The 20,327-nt window shown below is 37.7% G+C and overlaps 1 protein-coding gene and 1 pseudogene across 1 annotated transcript; both read right to left on the bottom strand.

Annotated features, from left to right (window-relative positions):
- Positions 1 to 2,872: 2,872 nt before the first annotated feature.
- On the bottom strand, positions 2,873 to 18,719 carry VNN1 (vanin 1). The gene is made up of 7 exons (XM_017662660.3): positions 18,455 to 18,719; positions 17,016 to 17,146; positions 11,476 to 11,668; positions 10,522 to 10,813; positions 9,737 to 10,098; positions 5,596 to 5,766; positions 2,873 to 4,570 (listed from the first exon to the last, which is right to left on the bottom strand). Exons 1-7 carry the CDS (start codon positions 18,665 to 18,667, stop codon positions 4,424 to 4,426), a joined length of 1,509 nt encoding a protein of 502 aa, XP_017518149.2. The 5' UTR covers positions 18,668 to 18,719; the 3' UTR covers positions 2,873 to 4,423.
- On the bottom strand, positions 15,641 to 15,741 carry LOC118967812 (U6 spliceosomal RNA; annotated as a pseudogene).
- Positions 18,720 to 20,327: the final 1,608 nt, after the last annotated feature.

Consider the following 20,327-nt stretch of genomic DNA (forward strand, 5'->3'; position numbering starts at 1 on the left):
CTACTAGGTTTCACTTTAACTATGCCAACCCCAGATAGGTGAACATAGAATTATTAGAACACAGGTTTGATTTTGCACCATCTGTACTTAAAGCACCATCCTATTGTACATAAGAGCATGCAGCCTAAGTATTGTAGTGGATGTAAGATATTTTCCCCATCTAAGAATATTACTGTGTTTTCAAAAACAAAAATGAAGGTCTTGCATCTAAACATGCTCAAGAACATTCACAGGGTAAAGAATTAGAGGACATGTGAGGAATGAAGGGTTAATTTTCAGTATCAGGGCCAAATATAGGTTTCAGAACAGCTTTGACATTGACATGACTTCCTACTTGACTTTTTCCATTCTTCTTGATATCCAAAACACTTAAATAATTTAATTTTCCACTTGTTTAATATATATTTTATAGATTATTAGAAAAGGTGTTGCTGATTTTAAAAAAAGCATTTAAGTAATGATTTAAGCATGAATGATCCTGGAACTAATGCTGTATATTCTGGATTACTTTTAATGTATATTTCTTTATAACATAGACTTCTGAAAAGTGAGTGTCAAAGTCACAGGTGTATATCAAAAGGAGATGGCATTGCCACAAAACTAATTAATCCAGCCAATTTAAATTTTACTACAGACCAGCAGTAGAGATTATTAAATTATTTAGTCATTATTATACAAAGAAGTTGCAGAAAGTTTTTTGGCAAAATACTTTTCAGGTTTAAATACTAGAACTATATTTGGAAAGACATATTACATACATAAAAAAGAAAAGGGAAATGTTTAAAAATTACATAGCAAATATATACATATGTAAATATAAATATATATACTGTGATAGCCAACATCCAAGAAGATCTACAATGGTCCTCACCTCCTGAAAGTCCTACCTTTGTGTGATTCTCTCCCACATTGTGCCACTGTTGGTCTATGTGACAGATAACATGGGGCAGAAGTGATAACACTTTCAAGATTAGGTTATAAAAAACTGAGACTTCCATACTAGGCTCTCTCTCTCTCTCTTTCTTTCTCTATCTTTATCTCTATCATCTCTCTCTCTCTCTCTCTCTCTCTCTCTCTCTCTCTCTCTCTCTGTATGTCTCTTTCTCTATCTCTATCTTTATCTCTTCCATCACACACTCAGGAGAAGCCAGCTGTCTTTTGGTGAAAACTTTCAAGCCATCTGTGGAGAGTTCCAACAAAGAACTGAGGCCTGTCAACAACAACCATATGAGTGAGCTTAGAAGCAGAGCGTCCTGACCCAAGAAACTTGGATGACTGCAGCCCTTGTGACAGATTAATTACAATTTGAAGACAGACCTTGAGCCAGAAAATCCAGCTAAACCACTCCCAGGTCTGACACTCAGAAACTTTACGAGATAATAGACACTTGTTTTAAGCTGTTAAACTTGGGGGTAATTTGTTATGTCACAATGGATAACTAATATATTTGTCAAAATTGAACTGAAAAGCATTTAGAGTTTTTTGAAGCCTTTAATATTTTAAGCTTAGCCTATTGCTGATATATCCTCATGTTTTCTGCTTTGGATTAAAATTGTGTGGCAGTATTGAGGCTTGCCATGGTGATTCCTGTTCCTAAATACATAAGGAGCTTTTTTTTCTAATAAGTCTTTTTTTTAAATCAGTTAATGTCACCCAAAAGCATAAGATGAATTTTACTCAAATATTTATCAGATGATACAGTATTTTTTTTTATAAAAAGCATCTGCCACAAGATATTTATTTCCAAATGTTGTATTGTTAGTATGGCTCACTGCTCTCATTTGCAGAAGGGTATGTTTTGGTCAGTGTGAGGTTGATATTGGGGCTACATGGATAGTCCATCATTGATAAATATTTTGACTTAAAAGATTTTCTTTGTTTCACTAAGTTGTATAATGTCAAGAGATTTTACTATTACTGAAAAAAAACATTTAATGCCAGATTAATTACATAATTTCGTTGATGTTAACTCCAGAGGATCTTCAATGATCTGATGTTTTCACCATCAGTTCATCAGCAATGTTTCTCTAAGAGTTGAGTCTTGAGAAGCCAGCCTAGCTCCCTATTAACCATTTTGCTCAATTGTCAATTTATGGTGGAAAATGGAGGGAGAAGAGGACTGGAATTTATATTAGTTTGCTAGGGCTGCCATAAGAAAGTACCACACACTGGAATACCAAAGTTTTATTTTTTCATGATTCTAGAGGCCAGACGTCCAAATCAAAGTGTCAGCAGGGTTGATTTCTTCTGAGGGCCTCACTCCTTGGCTTGTAAATGGCCATGTTCTTCTGTGTCTTCACATGGTCTCCTCTTTGTGCGTGTCCACGACCTAGTCTCCTCTTCTTATAAACACCCCAGTCATATAGGATTGGGCCACCTTAATGACCTCATTGTACCTCCAAAGACCCTATCGCCAAATACAGTCACATTCTGAGTCAGGGAGTTAGGGCTTCAGCATATGATTTTGGGGGGATAAAATTCAGCCCATAGGAAAACTAAAATGTATTGTTTGAGAAAATAAAAGAGCAAATAAATAAAATAATTGGAACTCTTACACAGAACTAAATAAGAGATATGTGTTATAATAAAAGTGGTAAAGCATTCAGACTTAATAGGTGACAAGGCTCAGAAACTATATAAGAAACAATATAAGAAATACTAGTAGAAGAATAATCATGGAGACTCTATAGGGAGCCTGCAGGTAGGGATCACTGCAGGCCATCCCAGAAGCTGGCTACTACAGTGAATGTGTGTGTGTGTGTGTGTGTGTGTGTTTCACATTGTCATGCAATGGATAATATAGAGTATCTGTAAATGTGGAAGTGCCGAAAACTGCTCTCTGGGCCATTCAAACTCATCAAGGTATAAAAAGGTAGATTTAAAAGTTTATTTGTTCATTGGTCTTTCTTGGAATTGGGATATTTATATCAAACAAGCATCACAGATGTTCTATTCAAAATAAAGAAAATTACAATTAAAGAGCACAACAAAACTATTGTAAAATCACATATATGCATTAAAGAAATCCATAATGAATACGTAGTCAGAGTTGGGTATGGATACAGTAAATACCATTTTTTAAAAAGTAAATTCACTGCTGCAATGTTGAATTTCAAGAAAAATCATTAGAAGACAAGCTGGTAATTTTTTCACAGGGAAAAATATCAAACAGTACATTAATTTGAGCAGTTCTTGGTTGATCTCTAGGAAATTTTTGAAAAATAATACTAACATGATTTTTCTGAGGAATTTTAGAGCATAACCAAATTTAGCAAAAGATGTGGTACCTTGGATGGAAGAATTCTAAGACACTCAAGGGCAATTTGCTCACTGACTCACATTAAACATTTCAATACTAAATCAATACTAAATCATTGTTATTTAATACATCAGAGTAGAAGTCAGCAAACATTTTCTGTAAAGGGCCAGGTATAAATATTGTTAGCTTTTTTGACCATATGGTCTATGTCACAACTACTCAACTTCACCATTGTGTCATGTAAACAACCATCAACAATATCTAAATAAATAAGCATGGTTGTGTCCAATAAAGCTTTAGGTGTGGAGACTAACTTCTGAATTTCAAATGATTTTCATGTGTCACACAATCTTATTCTTTTTTGTAGTTTCCTTTCCAATCATTTAGAAGCATAAAAGCCTTCTTAGCTCACAGGCCACACAAAAATATGTAACAGACCATATGACAGGTAAATGTCTGCTTTAGAGCCACCCTGCTAATATGCTTATAGACTGACAAGATCATCAAAGCATGAAATAGGCAGTCAATCATGACTGAAAACACACCAAAGATGTGAAGGCCTGGAACAGCTTCCTATGTAAGCCCAGCTTTCTTTTAGGATAGAAGGCACGAGACATCAAGGCAAAGCCAATGATGTTGAATTCACTGAGTTTCTAATTGAAATATGGAGGGTGGCTGAACTTTTGGAAGTAAACATACTTTAAACAATCAGAGGTGATATAATTGTAGCAATAAATACATCATGAGTAGTTTTACTGTGACAGTCATATGTATACGTGATATATTTGTAACTGTAATGCTAACACACATACAGGGCTCCCCATATGCTAGGAACATGTCCAAGCACGTTAAATGTATTCACTTATTTAATTCTCACCAAAAAAACACAAAAAACAACACCTTAAAAGGTGGGCACAGTTGTTATTCTCACTACAAATTTTACCTTTCAACATTTTATCACAATTTATTTGGCTTATGTTGCCTAATGTGTGTGTATATTAATGTATTATTAGTAATTCACTTATATGAGAGACCACAACCACTGTTATCAAAAGCCCAGGCCCATCCTTCTTTTCTCATTCATTATTTCTTCAATTCTCCAAGGTAAAAGAAAGGACATGCAAATATTCTACCAACTTAATGACTGCACAATAGGAGTTAAAACTAAGAGCTAACTCTTGGTGCTTGTTCTGTGGGGCCTGAGGAAGCATTCGACATGGAGTCCTTCTCATACAACCTCCCAAACAGAGTCACTGTCAAGACGGGTCCAGACAGGGGCTTCAGGCTAAACAGGCGCCCATCCCTTGACACCTAATTCAAACACAGAGAAGTTGACCAGTTTCTCCTGTAAGTCATATAAGCCCATGACACTTTTTTAAATTCTGTACAAATTGATGAAGGAACAGTCAAAACAATGGCCAAATTCTGTTCTATTAGGAATATGTGAAATGGTACAGAGTACCAGAAAGAAACAGAGGTATGGAACTGGCACTGATTCATTTAGTACTGAACTGCCTGTAATCAATTTCTTAGTTTACTTATCTGAGGATGCATCCCATGAGTTAATAATATAAAGCAATCGATGTGGGAGTATATAGGAGAGAAATTGAATCTTTTTTGATAACAGCCCTCCAAATGTCAGAAGGGATTGACTAAGGGGAGTTTGAGCTGAGCCTCTGCCATCTGTCACAACCTCTGTCACCTGTCACTCACTCAGCAAGGCTCCCACTCTGCTCATTGTCCCCAGATCCCCACAGTAGCTGTTTCTACAAGGGAAGGAGAGCAGACCTGAGGGAAAGGCAGTAGAACATGGCTGAGCAGAGCTACTGCAATAAGGAAGTATTTCTGGCCTTTAAAAAAATTTTTTTGCTTTCTTGCCAAGATCAGCCGCTGTCAGATTCTCTTTCCCCAACTTGTCCTTCTCTTCTTTTCTCCTGTGGCCACACAGGGCCTCTACCCACACAAGAGGAATTACTTTTCACCTCCCCAGGCCATCACTGCCTAGTGATGCAAAGGGGTTTCCTCTGGTGGGCCTGGTCCTGAAACTCTTCCTGAGTCTTCCTTCTACCCAGTGGACCTTAACCGGCCCAGCCTCCTTCTGAGACTCCCCACTGTAATATATTTCTTTATCCTCAAGGACACACTAATTATTATACTAAGATTTTCCAGACAAGGAATTCAACCTGCTCGCTGTTCTTCACAACCCCTCAGGACAATTTTACCTTTTCCACATGGAGATTTGTACAGTATTTGTAAGCACTTGGGTAGGTTTTGTACTAAAGATATCCTTTCTCTTATATGAAGTGAGTGAGTCATCAGTATTAAGCAAACATTACCTGAAATTCTCCAGGTGCAAGCTGAATTTCACTTAGCAATACCTCGGGGAAGACATACTGGGTTCCAAAGGTACCACTGAGGGAAAACATTTCAAACTTGGTGGAGGCAGTTGCAACGGAGTCCCCACAGGTGTGTAAGTCCGTCGTTTTGCACTTCAGCAGAGTACAAATCTAGGAAAGTAAATACAAGCCAACAAGTCTATAAAAAGCCAAAGAACACACCCTCCTGACCTAGCAAAAATGGCTATGCCACTTTGTTTGATAAGACAATGTTATTTCCTCTTTAGATTAATCAAGTTCATTGCTGAATAGCTAAAGCAACTAGTAATAAAAGTGAAGGACTTCAGATCACAGTGTTTTCTGCAATTCAGTGCTGAATAGCTTATAAACTAAGTAAAGAAACGATCAGACCCTTGGTTTGTAGCCATGAAAAATTCTACCCTCACTGTTCCCAAGTTAGTGACGCTTTTAATAAACAAGAGTGTTTCAATTTTTTAAAAAGATTTAAGTTAGATGTTAGTTTTATCTCTATCTTACTACGTATTTCACTTAAAGAAAGAGCCTTAAGGTTGTAATGAACCCTAGAGCTGATCTAGAGGCACCCCCTGTGATCTGAAAAAGTCACATCATATCCAAACACGAACTGAAACTGTTCTCACTCTATTATGTGGTTATACTATACGACACTATACTGCATAATTATTTGAATGTAAAATCTGAGTATATGAATCCTCTCATCATGCAGATCCAAAGTCCACAAAAGGAAGAACGGTATTTGTTTAACTGTACTCTATCTTCCAAGTCTCATTCTGAGCCACCTCCTTTCCTTGCCTGACTAGAGCAGAGGCCTCTAACTCATCTCCCTGCTTCCTCTTTGGAGGTTGGAGAGCAAGCACACGTGGGCGTGTGTTAAGATGCAAACTCAACTTTCAGGTCAAGGTAGAATGAATACATGCTTCAATTTGTTCCTTTTAAATCTTGCTAAAACAACATTAGTTTTTTTTAAGGGTATACACCCAAAGGTGAGAAGAACAAGAGGAAAGACCACCACACAATTTGAAAGCCCGCGTGTTGATACAAAAGTAACTGGTTTAGCAGATCTAAGAAAGCCGAGTCCTAAAGTGACAGAGAGGAAAACCAAAAATAACGCGATCTGTCCTGCAGAATCCTCATCTCTGGGAGCTGTAGTTACCTCAGGAGCTGATTACGTTGTGGTGGCTAAAGTGAGGAAAACTGGTGGGATGTTGTAAAGAATGCCTCTGATACTGAGTCCCCCACCCTGGGTGGGCAACTGCCCTTCCCTTATTCCAGTAAAATAAGGGGCATTTATTTCTAGAGAGGGTAAAGCAGATAATGTTTATATGGAGTTTTGAAAGACTCAGAGGGTAAATCAGATAATATTTATATGGAGTTTTGAAGGGGATTACAGGAATGAACCATACTTAATGTTGAAAGGCTTTTATCCTTCAGGAATAAGGTTGCCAGATAAATAACAGGGCAGGAGTCCCAGTTAAATTTAAAGTCGAGATAAATTTAAAGTACTAAAATCTATTTTTAGTGTAAGTATGTCCCAAATAAGCATGGGACATACTTAATTTTTTACAATATTTGTTGTTTATCTGAACTTTGAGTTTACCAGGGTATTCTGTATTTTTATTTGCTAAATTAGGCAACACTCTACAGTGGAAGGATTAGAAGAATTTCAAAACCTGGGAAACCTAATCATCCCAAGAGGAAATCTCTAAATATGCTTACCTCAGTGATTACTTCAAAGAAAAGGTCCAGCCAGGTCACCCTGGTGTGGAGCTTAATTTTGTCAAGTATCACCTACATAGCCTTTCAATCAGTTTTAGGTAATGCTATAATTAGTTAGGGATTAAACTAACATCTAACTTAAATCTTTTTAAATAATTTAAACACTCTTGATTGTGTGTGTGTGTGTACATATATATATATATATATATATATGATACTGAGTCCCCCATATATATATAAAGCAGACAAAGGAAATGTGAAGGAAAAAGAGGCTATTCAAGGGAAAGAAACTTAGAGAAAAAATAATTCCTTAATAGCCTCAGAGACATAAAGAGCTGTATCCACGAAACAAAGCAAAAAAATATGTCTTGAAAATGAAAACCATCTAAGCAAAAATGAAAGATTCGGTGCCTCACGTTTACCCAGCCACTCTTACCAGAAACCTGGCACATTCTAGAACTTTGATTCTACTTTCTTGTTCTATATTAGTCACCGAGTTCAGCTTTCTAAATATTTCTTGACTCCGTACCCTGCTTTTATTCCTGCTAACATAATCACAGTGCAGGTCCTCACAGGACTGCTGCAATCATCTAACGCCCTTTTGCCCTTAGCCCCACCATCCGCAGTACAGCCGAAGGGATCTACCCAGAAGCAGATTGGATCACACCATTCCTTTACTGAACACCGTCCAACAGAAGACTATCACGGACAGAAAAACATCCAAATCTTAGGAATGACTGATAAGGTCTTGCAGGATATGGTCCTGCCTCCAGGCTCCTTCCACTAACACTTGCTTCTTATGCAATGCTCAGTAACACTGGACTGCTTGTTTCCCCCACACACACCCTGCTCTTTGACACATCCACACCCTTGCTCACGCTCTCAGCCCCCCTAGAATTCCCTCCTACTCTTTACACTTGGATAACAATATAAGCCCATACATCATGTCTCCAGAAATTTCTCTGGATCCTCAAATTAGGCTGGGTACAGCCCCCTAGTATTCCTACAGCAAAATGTGCATTCTATGTTCTATCACATGCCAACCTGTACTGATATTATCTGTTCATCCGTCTTTCTCCCCTTCTGGATTCGTCAAGAAGAGGGTCTGTACTTACTCATCTCATATAGTTATTAGCACTGAATATATACCTGGTATGTAGTGGGTACTTCATAAAAATATATCAAAATAGACGGGCATTGGTAGAGCGCTTATCATATAGCAAAAACATTGCATGGTGGATGTAGTTCCAGCACCGCAAGGGCTTTCAGTCTCTAAAAAGTATGTACATAATTTGACATGATATGTGTCTGATAAAGTTTAGCGTAGGATGGCTGGGGTACATAAAAGACGACCCAAACCCCCCTGGGAAGGTAGAAGTCATGTTACAGAAGTGTCAGAGCAGCCTTCTTGGTGAAGATAACATCTGAAAAGCATTGTGAGCATTAGGTGGTTGGGGTCCTCATAGAGGGAACAGCCTTGCAAACATCCCGAGGGGCTGCAGATGCTGGCACACTGGAGGTGGGGAAATATCTCCATATGACAGGAGGCCAGGGCACACGGGAATGGAAGTGAGAGAAGAGGCTAGAGAGTAGGACAAGGCACATTTCAAGGTATTAGGAATCATTTGGTTAAGGAATTTAATTTACCAATTAGAAAACAGTGAGAAATCTTATGCTAAAGAGTGAAATTATCAGAAACGCTTTTAGTGATTTCTGTAATTATGGTGTAGGGAATAGATTGGATGATGCTGAAACTGTCAACAGGAAGTCCTGTTAGTAGGGTGGTGCAATAATCTGGGTGAAATAGGATGCTGGCCAGAACAAGGAAGAGAAGAGAGGAGCATAGCAGCTGCTTCTTCTCAGGGGTTCCATATCACCAGACTACAGTAGCTCCTCCTTTAATGTTAGGGCTGTGGGTTGTCTACATCTTTGCAACAATAAATTTTTCTACTGCACATCTCAGAAGCCAACTCTATGTCTCCAGGACATACTTAATGTCAAGCTCTTTGTAAAGCTAGATAGGCATTAATGAACACATAGAGAAAATGCCCAAGTTTGTTCAGGCAGGAAATATCAGAGGTTAGTTAGCCATTAAGATTATCTGTAATTTTATTATTACATCATTTTAAATACTGGTACTGCAAATAAATGCTCTGCTATTTTCCAACCAGTTTAAAATTGGACTGACATCTAGGCTTCCAAATTTTAACAAATAAAAATAACTAAATTTAAATTTCAAATAAGCATCAAAATTTTTAATACACATATATCCCCTGAAGTGGGATGTATTTATAATAAAAATAATTCATTGTTTATCTGAAGTCCAAATTTAATGCAGCATCTGTATTTTATCTGGAAACTCCCCCTCCATGAAAATAATCATTACCTGTAAATAATAGCTCCCTTCTACAGTATGTAGTCCATCAAATGCCCCTAGGGCATAAACTTCATCTGATCTCTTCTCAAGCATCTTGTAGCTTAGATGACAGCAGAGATCTTTCTGACAAACTGTGTAGTTTCCAGTGACTCCTGTAAGCTCCAAGAAGGTGAATTCATCAAAAAAGACAGTGCCCTTAAATTCCTGGTTTCCTGTTGAGGGTGCTTCTATGCCACTGGCATAAGAATTCCAATTTACCCCTGCAGCATGGCATGGGTGGGCATCCAGTTGTGAGAGGAGAAGCTTTCCCTCTTTTGTCTTCATATTGTAAGTGAATTCTCTTGGAGAATCAGGTGCATAGATGCCACTTCCTGGAGTTGATAAATTAGCAACAGTATTTGAAATAGGAAAGTGAAAGGCGATTATAGAGTTGTCATTGTTAAATCATATTAACATGTCATTCCCTCTAAACTGTATATCTCATTAATCTCAGTATAAAATATGTTAATAAGAACAGGTGGGAAAAATTCCATTAACACATGACATCAAGACTCTAAGAAGAGTCACACATAAGTGGTCCATTTTGAAAAAAATAAAAAGAGCATACGTTCAAGTGGAAGGAAACTATATCTACAAAGCAATTCAGGTTAAGATTGTTCTACAGCATTTTGCCAGCTAAATATGCAAAAATTAAGAGTTGAAAAAATATGTGTTAAGGAGTACATGGTAGCTAGGAAAAATTTTTTTTTTGCTCTTCTGAGTCAAACCAATAAATCTTGAAGATTACATTTTACCTGTCATATTCATTGAAGGGTTATGTAAATTGGATGCCAGAAAATTGACCCTCATGCCCATAGCCCAAGCCGAGTGGAATTCAATAGCTGACAAATGTGGCAAAACATTCATCCAAGCTGTTGGGAAGAGGATGGTGTCCACGTGGAAGTCTTTCACCAGAGTAACGGCAGGATCCTGGAAGAGTACGTCGAAGCACGTGAAAATGCCGAACCTTCCAAAGGTGGTGTCAAAAGTCACAAGCTCAGGCTCCTTGGGTACATTGAATTGCTCTTCACTCATGAAAAGGTTTTGCTGCAATAAATAGAAGATGAAGGGAGGGAAAATCTCTTTTAGCAAGTTGGTCATCACCATGTCTGGAAAGGTGCAAGCTCACATAAAGTAGACAGGGCCAATTTCATCTATGACTGTCTTCACAGAGAAACAGTATGAGAGAATCAGAGATCACCACAACTGGTAGGATCCTTTGGTTAAATCTCCACATTATAGATTTGTACAAGGGAATCCTTATCTATTAAGGTCTTCTTCAATCTTATAACACATAGTAGTGAAAGGGGTAACTTCCATTTGCCAGAACCATTTCCACTTAAATATTTTCTGTGGGCAAAGAACTTTTTTTGCTTCATTTTCTTCAAAACCAAGTCTACCTAGTAAAGAGTTTTTCATTCTAGCCTTGACCCAATGCCAGGACACTTTTTAAAAGGACCCAAAAGACAATATTATATTTCTATGCAGGTAGCTTCTATTGATTCTCACACTTTCCCAGGAACACACTCCTGGGAAATCTCTTGAGCCTCTTTTAGATGCTTACTACAACTAATCATTACTTACTATGCTTTGGGTCCATTCTGCCTTTAAAGTATGCTTTTTATTATCAATAACAGTGATTTCTGTTTCCTTATTGTCCACTTTGTTTTAAGTATTCAGTTATTGGAATATTTTCAAATTAATTCTACCTTATGGTAACGTGCCACCAGTTTTCCCTGAGAATCAAACACCACATCAGTGTTGTACTGGTAACGTCCATCAGGGGGACAATGAGGGTCACTGTCATTGCATGGCTTCTTGTCACCAATATTTGCCACGATGTAGATAGAGTTGTTCTTAGCCAAGCAGCTGAGTCTTTCTTGCACTGGGGTTTGGCCAAATCTGGTATGTGTGCATTGGAAGACAGGGAGAAAAAAACCAAGCTTAGCTTTTAGTGAAATTCAGAATGAGTTACCTGAACCTAGTATGTGATATATACAAAGACAAATTTTAAATAATGTAGATAGAAGGGAGGTATTAAAACAAGAAGAGACTTCAAATTAAGTACACACTTGTGGGAATTTGGTTGTAGGAAACTCTTCTAGGATAAGATTCCATGCCATGTATTTTTTCTTTATAATATTTATCATCATCCATAATCAGATATGTTCATCTAATAGTAAGTGTTCTATCTTATAGATTTTATGAGGCGCCCATCTCCTATTCACTGAACCCATGCCTGATAGAAATAAGTCTTTAAAAAATATTTCAGTGAATGAACAACTTGTAAATGGAGGACTCCAGGAAAATAGCAGAGAAGGAAGCACCAGGAATTCATCCCTCCTCCTAGACAACAATTGTACTGGCAGAACGTATCTGCTATAACTATTTTGGAACACTGGAATCTATTTGATGGCATGTAACTTCCAGGGAAAGGCTTGGAGGGAAAATTTTGTTTAGTTTCAGCCAATTTCAGCTCATAGCTTAGCAGTGGCTACTGATGCCCTGACTCTCAACCCCATACAGGCAGCCATGCGGGGATTCCTGGAGCACCTTACAGGGATTTTGTGGGAGCAGGGTGTGGAATAAGAACCCTGCCCTCCAAATATCAGGGATCTGTGTTCTGATCATTGATCACTGCTTCTGAGCATAGCAGTGCAGATATGGGGAGGCAGCCATTGTTGCAGCACCCCCACATCATTACAAGTCCTTCCTCCTCTGGCTGAAGTGACTTCTAGGGGACATAAAAGGGCCAGAGCCTTCTGTTACAGCATCCTTCACTTTTCTCCCTTTGGGAGGTAGACATTAGGGACTAGAACATACAAAAGCAATTACATATACAGGAGAATTTAGAAAGTCATGCACAAGTGTGGGGAAAAGCACAGACTAAGGAAAGACCAGAGAAGACCATAAGTTTGATAACTCAAGCCTACCCCCAGCTCAGAAACAGCCTACAACAAACAAAACAAACAAAAGACAGCAAATCCTGGGGAAGGAGGATAATTTGATTTCCAGAGGTTTCACATTATAAGATTCAAATGCCCACTTATCAACAAATAATTATTAAGAACACAAATAAACAGGAAATTATGACCCATCCAAAAGAAATAAAGTAATAAACCAAAAGAAACCATCTTGGAAAAGACCAGATGGCATACTTACTGAGCAATAACTTTAAAAACAACTGTCTTAAAGATGATCAAAGAACTAAAGGAAGACATGGAGAAAGTCAAGAAAATGATGGATGAACAAAATGGAAATATTGAAAAGGAGATAGAAAACCTAAAAGAAATAAAAAAGAAATCATAGAGCTGAAAGTTACAATAACTGAAATGAAAAATTCACTAAAGGGATTCAGAGACAGATTTAAGCAGTTAGAAGAAAGAATCAACAAACTTAAAAATAGTACAACTGAAATGGTCATGTCACAAGAGCAGAAAGAAAAAATATTGAAGAAAAGTGAATAGACTAAGGGACCTGTGGACACCATCAAGCGGACCAACATATACATGTAAGAGTCCCAGAGGAGAGAAAGGAACAGGGAGATTATTTGAAGTAATAATGTCCCCAAACTCCTCAAAGTCATGAATATAAAGGTCTAAGAAGCTCAGTGATCTGCATGAAGGATGAATCAAAAAGACCCATTCTAAGATACATTACAATAAAACGGTCAAAAGACAAAGACAAAACAAGAAGTTTGAAAGCAGCAAGAGGGAAGTGATTCCTAACATGCAAAAGATCCCCAATTAGATTATTAGCAGTTTTTAATCTGACACTTTGGAGGACAGAAAGAAGTGGGCTGATATATTTAAAGTACTGAAAGAAAAACCTGTCAACTAAGAATCCTGTATCTGGCAAAAGTGTCTTTCAAATGTGAGGGAGAACTTAAGATATTCTATGCTAAAAGCAGACAAAATAGACTTTAAATCAAAAAAGATTATAAAATACAATAAGAAAATGATATATTAATATTAATACCCAGAATATATAGAGAATTCTTAAAATTCAACAGCAAGAACAACCTGATTCAAAAATGGGAACAAAAACTTGAATAGTCTTTCCTCCACAGAATATATACAAGTGGTCAATAGACACATGAAAAGATGTTCATCCTCACTAATCACTAGAGAAATGCAAATCGAATGCACAGTGAGATACTACTTCACACCCATTAGGATGGCTAAAAAATAATTAAATAAGTACTGGTGGGAATGTGGAGAAATTGGAACCCTTGGGCACTGTTAGTAAAAATGTAAAGTGGTACAGCTACTGTGGAAACCAGTTTGGTGGTTCCTCAAAAAATTAATAATAGAGCTACCATATGACCCAGCAAATACACTTCTGGATATTCTGTAGTGAAACCTTTTCCATGGTCTCACATCCACGGTTTCATTTCCCTGCAAGCAAGCATGGTCCAGCAGCAGATGATCCTCCTGATGTATCATTGGAAGGTCAATCGTAGCCTGATGTGTAGTCAAGATGTCTGTCATTCACCTAACTTCATGTTACAGGCATTTTATCATCTCACATCATCACATGAAGAAAGGTGAATATAGTACAATAAATTTTGAGAGAGAAATCATATTCACAAAACATTTATTACAGTTGATTGCTATAATTGTTCTATCTTATTATGAGTTATTGTTAACATCTTCCTGTACCTAACTTACAAATTAAAGTATCATTGGTATGTGTAGGAAAAGCACAGTGCATGTAGAGTCTGGTACTATCTGCGGTTTCAGTCATCCAAGACTGGGGATCTTAGAATGTATCCCCCATGGATAAAGGAAGATTTCCAAAAATTTGTATATCCAAAAAGAAATATTTCCAAAAAAAATGAAAGCAGGGTCTCAAAGACATGTTTGCACACTTTTGTTCATAGCAACATTATTCACAATAGCTAAAAGGTAGAAACAACTGAAGTGTCCATTGATCAATAAATGGATAAGCTAAATGTGGTATATACATACAACAGAGTATTATTCAGGCTTAAAGGGAAGGAAATTCTGATACCTAAGATATATACAAAATAGTAGAACCACAAAAAGATATATACTGTACAATTCAACTTACGTGAGGTACCTAGAGTATTCAAATTCATAGAGACAGAAAGTAGAATGATGGTTAATCAGGGGCTTTGAGAGGAGGGGAAAATGGGGAATTATTGTTTTTCCCAGGTTTGTTGAGATATAATTGATATATACCATGGTGTAAGTGTAAGATGTAAAACAATGACTTGATACTTGTATATATTGAAAAATGTTTACCACAATAAGATTAGTTAGCACATCTTCTATCTCACATAATTACCATTTTGTTGTTATGGTGGGAACATATCTATTTAAATCTATTTTTCTATTTAAAAATAAACCTATATTTGCCATTTAAAATCTATCCTCTTGGCAACTTTCAAGTATTCAATACAGTATTGCTAACTGTAGACATCAGGCTGTACATTAGATCTCTGAAATTATTCCTGTTACAATGGGAAGTTTGTTCCTTTGAACAACATTTTCTCTTCCCCAACCCCCAGCTCCTGGCAACCACTGTTCTCTCTGCTTCTATGAGTTCTGTATTTATAGGTTCTACACATAAGTTAGATCATACAGTATTTGTCTTTCTCTGCCTGACATATTTCACTTAGCATAATGTCTTCAAGGTCATACATATTTTTGCAAATGCAGAATTTCTTTCTCTGAATAATATCCCTTTAAATATATGTATATACAGGTTTCCCTGCTATCCTTTGTCTGATTCTCTGAATTCATCCATTTATTCTAAGTTGTCTGATTTGTTGGCGTGTAATTATTCATAGTAGTCTAATGAGCCTTTTTTTTCTGCAGTGTCACTTGCAATGTCTCCTCTTCCAATTCTCAAAACATAGAGCACGTCAGGAATTTGCATGGCGTCCTTACGCAGGAGCCATGCTGATCTTCTCTGTATTGTTCCAATTTTAGTGGATGTGTTGCCAGCACAAGAGGAATTATTGTTTAATAGATTTTGAGTTTTGCTGGATGAAAAGAGATCTGGAGTGTATGATGGTGATGGTGGCACCACAATATAAATGTATTTAATACCACTGACTGTACATTTAAGAATGGTTAACACAGTAAATTTTATGTGTTGTATATTTTACCCCAGTAAAAAGGTGGTGGTAGGGGGAAGTAGGAAAGGAAAACCAGTTCAGAGAACTAATCGGTCTGGCTGGAACAGAAAAATCTTTAGGGAAGAAAAGGGAAATGAGTATTTAAAAGAAGAATTTGGGGTCATAGGAGATAAAGTTCTGCACAGAAGGCTAAGAAATCTATTCCAAGTTTAATATACAATAAGGTACTAGCAAAGGTTTTGAGGATAGAAGTAACAAGATCTGAATTTCCTTAAGATTAATAGGGCATCAGAGTGCAGCGTGTACTCAAATGGTGACAGAGTAACATAGGGGAATTATTAAGAAGCTATTGTAGTAATTCAGATTAGAGCCAACAAGGGTTGGCCTAGGGCAACCAATATGGAAAGATGGAAATGCTGAAACATTTGTTAATGCTTGATTTTTTTAAAATTCTTTATCACATTACCAATAGTTGTCCTAGTAAAGCAATTAAAATAAAATTTTGAAAAGTGGGACCTCAGAATATGCTACATATTCTCTACAGGCACAACTCTAAAATAATAAATGGTTAATACTAGGTTATTGAACAGCTGAGGCTAAGAAAACTACTGAATGAATGAAAATTTGGTGCCATCAGCTGGCAACTGTCATGAAAGCTTTCTTATACATTAGCCTCATCCAGCTATCTTATTGATCGGAAAAGAAAAGTTCTAATCCTAAAGTGACATATGATTCTGTTTTGCTATTTTCCCATGCAGTTTTCAAATTACAGATCCACATAGGGAAGCAATTTCCTCATTGCTGGGTGGAATCAGAAGACTAGAGTTTAGATTTGGTGCTCCTCCACCCAACCAGTCTGTTACCCTAAGCGAGTTAGGCTGTCATCTCTCCAGAATTTGCTTCCTCAGTGGAGGCCTGCTCACATATTTGATGATTTCTATGTTATCTTCAAGTACTGATTTCTATGATTTCCTAATTCATATTAGCTTCTCAAGTAAATGTATCCACGGGAGACGAAAAATAGTAAAGCAATCTTGAAACTTTAGGTCGATGGTTGATTATATGCAATGCCCTTCTACAAAGTTTTCCTAACTCAGGTGAGTTCATGTTCATGACAGAATTGTCCAAAGTCTGTTTCCTTACCTGTTGGGATTATTACAAGGGATCCAGTTCACCTGAGGGTCTGGGATATCCTCCAAGTATGGGTAAATAGATTCTCTGCTGAAGTTCCAGCCATAAATACCATCTTCTGGAGTCACAATAATATGTGCACCCTGTTAAAAATGTAGCCTAATTAAAATATTTCTCAAATACGCAAGCCATCCAAGAGGGGGCCTGTGAGAGCAGAGGAGGAACTGGGAGGCTGAGGAGCAGCCATTCGTGCTTTTTGTCTTTTCTTTCAATCTTATTCCTTCGTTTAAAATCTTTTCATACTTTATTTTCTCTGCCCAACCACTTTCATTTCTAATCCCAGTGTCATCATTTTTACACAACTTTTCATTCTTTCATAAACATGAAACTTTCCAGGCTACTCACAGGTTTGCCATCTGTTGCAGTTGTTAACTATAAACCCAACTCTTCTGGAAAATACCGCCCTCCTTGAACTTTGGCGAATTGTTGTGCCTGAGTGTGTCTGGATTGATTTATAATTCAAATTTCTGGTCACTTCCTCGTCTTCTCCAGTCCTCCCTGCTCCATGTCCTGCAAACATGATTCCTGTTTCTCAAGAATGGAATCAGACAATGGTTCCTGGAAGCTGCCGAGCAGAGAGGTACAACCTGGGGTAACCTGGGTGCACCAGGGTGGGAGAGATGCCGTGAAAGCTGTGGTGCCCTTTAAGAAAACAGTTAGACTAATGTGGAAGAAGAACCTCAGAATTCCCAATAACTTTTTACATTTTCATATGCATAAGAATGTATATGGATAGATATATGCTCTGCATATGTATTCATGACTTACATTATACTTTGCATATCCCTCATCTATGGTGACCTATGAATATCTTATTCAAACCACATCCATTCAAATTGCACACTTAAACTTGACCTGTCGTTCATCTCAAGAACTTACAATGCATTAACATATATACTTCCATCTTGTAATTAAAATGAAGTATTAAGTATATAATACATACTGTTAAGTAATTTGCAACATCAATTTGTTTTGTTATTATGAATTAACCTGTAAACTTGTACACTTTTAAGAGAACTAAAGTATCTCAACACTCTAATAAAGTATACAAGTGCTCTAATGGCACCTGGACCCTGACTCATTTATCCCCCTCCTTTCATCCATTTGTACCAGAAAAGAGCAACAAAGTTGTTGAATTCACAGCAAGTTCCCCAAAGGTCTGCTGTCTCTTAATGATAAGCAAGCCATTATTTTCTTAACTTTGTTTCACTATTAGGGAAATGTAATAGTACTCTTGCTCTAATAATTTTGAGAAAGAGGTAGGACTCCAATAGTAAAACAAAAATTCTTGGCTAGCTTAACACATATGTTGTCCAAAAGTATAATGGACAGGACAGTGACCCTTTCTCCTACGTCCCTACCCCTTCGCCACACACTCGAGAGATTGTTACCTGTTTGGCTGCTGATGCAATTGCTCCCTCCAAAAGGTCCAGATTCTGGTTCATTAATGCCAATGCCTCTTCACGGGCCACTAGGTGTAGAGGGGCACTAGGCAATATCACTGCATGCTCATAAACAGCAGCAATGAAAGTATCCAGGGAGCTGGATTTTAAGACACAGGAAGCTGAAATTACCACAAAAGCCAGCAGCTGAGAAGCAATCATGATGAAGTCCAAAGACTGCTGAGTAACGGAACAAGTCTTGATATTTATAGAGAGAGCACAATAAAATCATTGGTTCACAGAACTTAGTACTTTAAAAGTAAATTACGAAATCAACTTTCAGAAAACATTATGGTTTCACTTACAGACACAGATCTACACAAGCTTGTGCAACAAATGAACCTTTCTGCAGAGATCTGTGTGGGTCAAATAAGGAAATGCAGGCATGCTCACTCGCTAACCACCAAATGCTGCATGTTTTAAGCAACAGAAATTTATTGTCTCACAGTTCTGGAGGCTAGATGTTTCAGGCGGGGGTGTCAGTCAGCAGAGTCAGTGGAGTTGGCTCCTCCAACGGCTGGGAGGGGGAACTTTGGGCCTTGTCCCGTGTGCCTGGCTGCCTCCCTGTGTGTCTTCACAAGTCTTCTTTTTCCTATGTGAGCATCTGAGTCCAAATTTCCCTTGTTTATAAGGACACCCATCATTGGATTTAGTACCTAACCTATTCCAGAATGACCTCATCTTAACTGATTTCTGGAATGATCCTATTTCCAAAGAAGGTCACATTCTAAGGTATGGGAGGTTAGGACTTAAACATACAAATTTTTTAATTTCTTGTATTTTAGAACTTCAACACAGAGCAGTCTATGCAAACGATTTCAAGGATAAATAGCTTTACAATTTTGAAATCATTATTACAATCATGAGGTGAGCATTTGAGCTCCACACTTTATCCCCTTTAGTTTCCTCAAAACGGGGAAGAGGAATACAGAAGGGTCATTCATTATAGCCTTATCACAAATTACCCTAAAACGTACTGCCTTTGAACAGCAGTCACATATTATCTTGCATTTTCTGCAGGTTGGGAATGCAGAAGCAGCTTAGCTCGGCGCATCTGATCCACGGTCTCCTTCACAAAGTTACACTCAAACTACAGCCAGAACTTAATACTTTAAAAGTAAATTATGAAATCCAACTTTAAGAAAACATTATGGTTTCAGGCCTTTCGGTCTCTAAAAGCTGACTGTGGCAGGATTCACTTCTAAGCTGCAGGCTCACTCACAAGGCTGACGGCAGGCTTCAGGTCTTCATCGGCTCAGAGACAGGAGTCCCTCACCATGTAGGCCTCAGGCCTTGGTAAAAGGCAACTCACATTATGTCTTCCCTCAGACTAGAGAGCAACAGAAGTCTCCCAAGGCAGAAGCCAGAGTCTCTCAGCAGTTAGATCTACGAAGTCACAACTCCTTGTTTTTTTGGCATCTGTTTGCTAAAAGCAAGTCAGTAGGCCCAGCCTACACTTGACCGGAAGGGGTTGGTTACACCGGGCCTGAAGGAGGCAGGGAGCACTGGGGACCATCACACCATGATGGGAACAGAGAAGGAAATGTAAATAATGGGGGTGAGGATAAAAGGGAGACAGAGGGTGAGAGAAGAGAGAAAAATACTAGAAGATAGAAAAAGGTCTTTTAGATTTGGGTAAGAGATAATTAGGGACATTTTGTTCCAGTTGTGAATTATTTTTTACAAGTATAATATGCTTTACATAGTTTTTATACATTATGCATTTTACTTTTAGGAGATTTCATCTTGAGTGGTGTTTTATAGTCAATATGCAAATGAGTGTGTCTGACGTTTCTACTTCAGTATTATAATAAATTTATTC

The sequence above is a fragment of the Manis javanica genome, chromosome 13 (assembly GCF_040802235.1).
Source record: "Manis javanica isolate MJ-LG chromosome 13, MJ_LKY, whole genome shotgun sequence".
Classification (NCBI taxonomy): domain Eukaryota; kingdom Metazoa; phylum Chordata; class Mammalia; order Pholidota; family Manidae; genus Manis; species Manis javanica.

Coding starts and splice junctions, on each gene's coding strand:
- VNN1 (XM_017662660.3), bottom strand. CDS start 18,667: ATGATTGCTTCTCAGCTGCTGGCTTTTGTGGTAATTTCAGCTTCCTGT. Junction 11,669..17,015: donor CCTTGTAATAATCCCAACAG/GTAAGGAAACAG, acceptor CACACATACCAG/ATTTGGCCAAACCCCAGTGC. Junction 10,814..11,475: donor TGGTGGCACGTTACCATAAG/GTAGAATTAATT, acceptor TATTTATTGCAG/CAAAACCTTTTCATGAGTGA.